The 5,382-nt window shown below is 32.2% G+C and overlaps 1 protein-coding gene across 1 annotated transcript; it reads right to left on the minus strand.

Moving 5' to 3' along the window:
* Positions 1-2,281: 2,281 nt before the first annotated feature.
* LOC112589514 (uncharacterized) lies at positions 2,282-4,521 on the minus strand. The gene is made up of 5 exons (XM_025303125.1): positions 4,397-4,521; positions 4,117-4,204; positions 3,458-3,504; positions 2,615-2,735; positions 2,282-2,544 (listed from the first exon to the last, which is right to left on the minus strand). Exons 1-5 carry the CDS (start codon positions 4,439-4,441, stop codon positions 2,453-2,455), a joined length of 393 nt encoding a protein of 130 aa, XP_025158910.1. The 5' UTR covers positions 4,442-4,521; the 3' UTR covers positions 2,282-2,452.
* Positions 4,522-5,382: the final 861 nt, after the last annotated feature.

A 5,382-nucleotide genomic window follows, 5' to 3' on the forward strand; every position in this document is an offset into this window, starting at 1 on the left:
ATCAGAAAAGTTATTATTATCATCGTATGGACACATTATTTCGTCGCAGAATTCATTTCTTCGATCAAAATCATCTTCCAATAGTTCCTGAGTGATGCTAATTTTCAAAGGATGCTATTTCTCTTTCACTAAAATACGATGAATGGACATTATACTAATCTCATGCGTCTGTGCTGCCTTCCTCAAACTAGAATGAGGACTTTCGACAAATGTTTGCATCACTTTGAAATTCTTATCCAAGTTTGTCGCTAATTTTGATCTGCCAGTGCGTTGTCGATCCTTGACGGATCTTGTTTCATCAAATCGTCTGGCCGTTTTCTGGACTGTAGACTTCGAAATCGGTGTATGATCTGGATAAGTATTGTTAAATAAAGCAGCTACTTGTTCATAGGATCTAACGCGGGTACCATATCCTCGCATCACCAGTAAAATAATTCTTTCTCTTTCAGATAATACCATTCTGAATGCCACTGAAATTTCACTCAGTTGCTTGATAGTGTGTCGTAATACGAAGAGCTGAACGTATCCAGGGTAGAAAAACGTTCGATTACAGGTCAAATCAGAACGATTAAAGTAGAAAGATATTCATTGGAAAAGAACTATGAAAAATATAATAACCTCGGTATTTGAATTTTCTCCTAGTCTACGGTGCACATTCGTTGAATCTTCTGTCGATCATTTTCAGAAAGAATTACTGCGAATGATGCGAGGATATGGTAACCACGTTAGATCTTTTGAATAAGTAGCTTCTTATCTCTGCTGTGACAAACATACACACACATACAAAAGGTGTAAATCCGATTGTTCAACCTCCACGCGGTACACCTTGGCTAATATCGGCGATATTGTAATTTTCAAACCTCATAACTGGGAAAATACTCAATAAAACTTATGTATAGTGTTTCGGAAAGCTCTCGATATGGTTGGAAGAGATGAGCTACAAGAATATGCCATGAAAAATAGGGGGTTACATTAAAAAGAACAAAGTTGAACTCCGTATAACTTTGGAACGTTCACTCAAGGTCAATCCAATGACCCCATCTTATATCCCCCCTCGAACCAAATAATTTTTGTCTGAAACATTTCTTTCTAAAATGCATAGTTTATGAAATATTCGACCGTTTCTAGACTTTTGTTACACCCTGTATAAGCGAGAGACGGGCTTCGCCCCTTCCCTTTTACCCGCTCCCTGAATAAATCCTAACCTAACTTAATTTATTGTCCTTCCCTTATATGTCCCATCCTTATATGAAAAGATTTCCTTAAAACCCACAACGCCTAATTATATGCAGATATAATAAGTTAAATTGGGTTAGATGATAGGTCTTAAGAAAACTTGTTCAACAATGTTCAAAAATATATAAAGGTGCAATAAGTTAGGTTAGGTTAGGATTTGTTTGAGGGGGTGCGGGAGAAAGGCAAAGCCCTTCTCCCGTTTATATGTATTGTTTAACATTGTTTAATGTATATTGTGTCTAAAGAAAATGAGCACTATCTATAAAATTCCACATTGAAATCATGTGTTATATTTAGAAACTCATGTAAATGCATATTAACTGTATAAATGATTTCGCTTCTAAAGCAAAAGCGAGAACGATTTTACCACATAGCAGAGCTGTGTCATACTGACTAAAATTGTAATCAGCTTACGAAGTAAGAACACCTTACAAAGGAATATAAGAAATCAAAGCAGTACACTACGTATATAACACGTATGTATATATTACATGCACCTTCAATGAATATCTGATGATGAAAAATTATCTCCTTCTTATTAAACTGTTTCGAAAAATTACATTACGTTCGTACAACTTTTTTTTTAATAACTCTTTAATAAACAATGAGCAACGGCTAAAACTTTTGATTGTGACTCAGAAGGGTCTCCTTGATAAAATATCCAACAGACAAGGTCATCAGAGGTGGGTGCCTTAAACACAAGATTTACCAAATTTTGTTTCTTCAACTTCGCACGATTAATATTTGAAATAATAAAAATATTTTTCGAGAGAATGCTGTCTCTTTTGAAGGGGTCTATCGAATGTGTGTTACTACATTCAATATAATATCTGTTAAGTTAATATATCTGTTAGTATATCTGTTAATATATCTGTTAAGAATTTTAAAGTTGCTACGATTTCAAGCACTTGCACTTCTTAGGAAGGACATCTAACGCTCAGGATATCGCGGGTCCGTCGCGAGAGAGAACGCATCTCGGTCGATCATGAGAATTCAAGGATTAAAAATCGAATCGGAAGAACGAAAAAGGTATTATGAGACTCCGTTTTTGTCTATTTTGACTTCATTTATTTCGACAATTTTTCCCTTCCCACCAATTAGCTGTTGTTCATTTACAATGCATCATTGAAGTAATTAGAGATGATTCTATGAATCAACAGAATTTTATACGGTCAACTTGAAAAAGGGTCCGGTTTACGCTTTATTCCACTTCGGTTTATTCGACTTCGTCAAGGAGATACATAATTGGAGTACAGCAACTGATAATTTTCCGTCCTTGTTCGTCACCAGTGGCTCCACTTTTAGTTACTGCAATTGAAAGAACATTGAGCAATTATGACAATTATATTTCTGAGGGTATTAATAAAATATAAATTACCGTCATCATAACACTTGTGATAGATTATTTTCGCCAATTTTCTTTTGTCGTCGTCTGAAATTAAGTCCACAAATGATTGGAAAACTGCCTCCTTTCTGATCTCGCCTTTCTCGTTACGCAACTGAAATCGATGATTTAATAAAACGTTATGTTAAATGTTATAATTACTAAAAATGGTGTCTAAATAATTACAAAATTAACAAGAATCAAAATTGATAAAATCATAAAATTAATGCGTGTGGGTGTCTGAGAAAATAACTTTTTTTAGAAATTCCAACTTATGTTTTGTATATTTTGAAATATTATTCTCCTAAAACAAGCCAGATATAAACTGTAGAGATAGTTCAATTATTTAAATTCAGAATATTTTCTATATATATACGGGATGTCCGGAATCTTTTGAAAATGAAAAATTGTAAAGATTAATGAGATAAACCTAAGAAGTATAGTCAAGTATTACTTTACAAAAATTGTAATAGTTATAAAGTTATTAATGATTGATGAATGATGAAAATGATCACATCTAAATGCTCTTTTAGTTGACACCTTGAAAATTTGCGTACTTATTCGCAAAATAGTAATTGTTTTGTCCAAAATGACCTAATCTACAATTATGTGACGACTACTGTGCTCAGCGAAAGGTTCAAGGATTAGGGTTCAAAGTTCAATATACTCATGTCTATCGCTAGATTCATATATATATATATATATATATATATATACATATATATATATGTATATATATATATATATATATATGTATGTATATATGTATATTTATATATAAATGTATGTAAGTATGTATTGCATATACATATGTATTTCAAATATAAGTATACGTACCCCATACATATCTACCGCGCACAAGACCGTGTCGACATTAGCCTCAGCTGTAAAGCAAAAATTAACAGATGTACTAATACAATTGGTAGATTTTTAGAACCATTTCTTTATTAAAAATAGGACGAATTAAATTGTCATCGTGCTATCCTTAAGACTAATGCAAATTATGTAAAACACGAATACAGTGTCCAAAGAATTGCAAATCAATAATTTATCAGGTTTGTCAAAATACCCGTTTAGTTTTATAAATTAACATTTACTGTGTTGAATCTAGTCATTTTAATGCTCTCTCTTTATTTAGTTACATGTTATAATAAAAACTTAATCTTGAAGCTCAGTGGCTAATGGGTCAGTTATGTTAATTGTCACATTATATGTTATTATCTATCCATTCATATATTTTTCTATCGTAAAACGATAGAACCGATTACATAGAAAATTTTTCAAATCAAACAGAACGTTCTAACTGGTTCAGTGATACAAGTGTATTATAATATAATAAAAAAGTCGAATTTTCGAAAATCTTGATGAAAAAATCGAATATCTGGACACAATTCTGGTTATTCTAAAATAATTAAATTATGATATAAATTCATCATAAAGAGGTAATTTATTTTTCATAATATTAATTTCTTAATATGATTAATTTTAATACTCACGTGGCGACTTGCCCAGTTGCTTGTTGCACTTCAAAAAGTCTTCATGGAATTTTCGCGCCATGTTTGCGTCAAAACCGTAAGACATCGCCTGATATACATAATGATGTCCAAATATATAGAAAACTGTTTCGTATTGTTTTAACAATTGAATGCCATCACGATATCGATCAACTTATAACTTGTCCCGAAGTTTGCATTCACAAGAAGCAACATCATCGTCTTGTTCGATTTTATATTCGTCATTTATTATTATTTATTTGAGATATTCTTTCATACTTACTATGATAGCCGCCAACACACCTACAATAATCAGCAAAGTCTTCATTCTGAATTCCTCGAGTATACACAAAATGGTACAAAAATCTGTGGCACGAGAGGCTTTTTATAGCGCACTGAATAGCACCAAAGCAGTAGCTGCGTATTTATAAAGAATTTGATAACGCACACCCAGATATGTTGTTAGATAACAAGAATACATGTTATTTACCTTGCCTAATTCATGATACTAAAAAATAGCGTCGGCTTTACGAAAACAACGTTATGGCAAAAAAGAATTATACATGTGCCTTGCGTTTTGAAACATAAATACTCTCTTATCATAAATCCGCTCTTGATTTATTTTGGTTTAGTTTACTTTTCATTATTTATATCAGACTTGCTTGAATGATAATGAGATATTATCCAGGTCAATACATTTTGCCATAGAATAGCGTCCGTGATTCTTTAAGATTTCATTTCTGCAGGAATTTTAGAACTTTCAATACCCATCAAAAATAAAAATCATTTTGTTGGAAACAAATAAATACAATGTTAAGTGCATCTTACGGAGGCATTGTTGTTAATGTCGTCAAAAAGTACAAGTATCGGACAACATCCGTCATCGAATCTAAGCTTGTTTCAATGTCAATGGAAAACAATTCAAAAGGATGCATTAACGTATTTAAAAATTTTGGGTAAAACCTCTGTTTAGGAGACCCACATCCGATGACCTTGTCTGTTATATATATTATCAAGGACACCCTCCTGAGTGACAATCAAAAGGTTTTAGCCGTCGATCATTGTTTATTAAAGATTAATTAACAGAAGAAATTTCATATATAGAATGTAATTTTCCGACACTGTGTACATATTTAAGGAATGAGAACATGCTATACATGAATATATTCATCGTATTACTGACCTGTACATGAATATATTCATCGTATTACTGACCTGTAACTTCATCTGTTCCTTTTAGTCGCAAAAAATTTGTTTGATAATTATGCA

Source organism: Harpegnathos saltator, unplaced genomic scaffold, assembly GCF_003227715.2.
Source record: "Harpegnathos saltator strain DR-91 unplaced genomic scaffold, Hsal_v8.6 scaffold533, whole genome shotgun sequence".
Taxonomy (NCBI): Eukaryota; Metazoa; Arthropoda; class Insecta; order Hymenoptera; family Formicidae; genus Harpegnathos; species Harpegnathos saltator.

Excerpts from the sequence above, each read along its gene's own strand:
- LOC112589514 (XM_025303125.1), bottom strand. The coding sequence starts at position 4,441 with ATGAAGACTTTGCTGATTATTGTAGGTGTGTTGGCGGCTATCATA. Across the intron at positions 4,205-4,396 it reads GTGTGTTGGCGGCTATCATA|GCGATGTCTTACGGTTTTGA; the intron begins GTAAGTATGAAA and ends TATGTATATCAG. Across the intron at positions 2,545-2,614 it reads TCACAAGTGTTATGATGACG|TAACTAAAAGTGGAGCCACT; the intron begins GTAATTTATATT and ends TTTCAATTGCAG.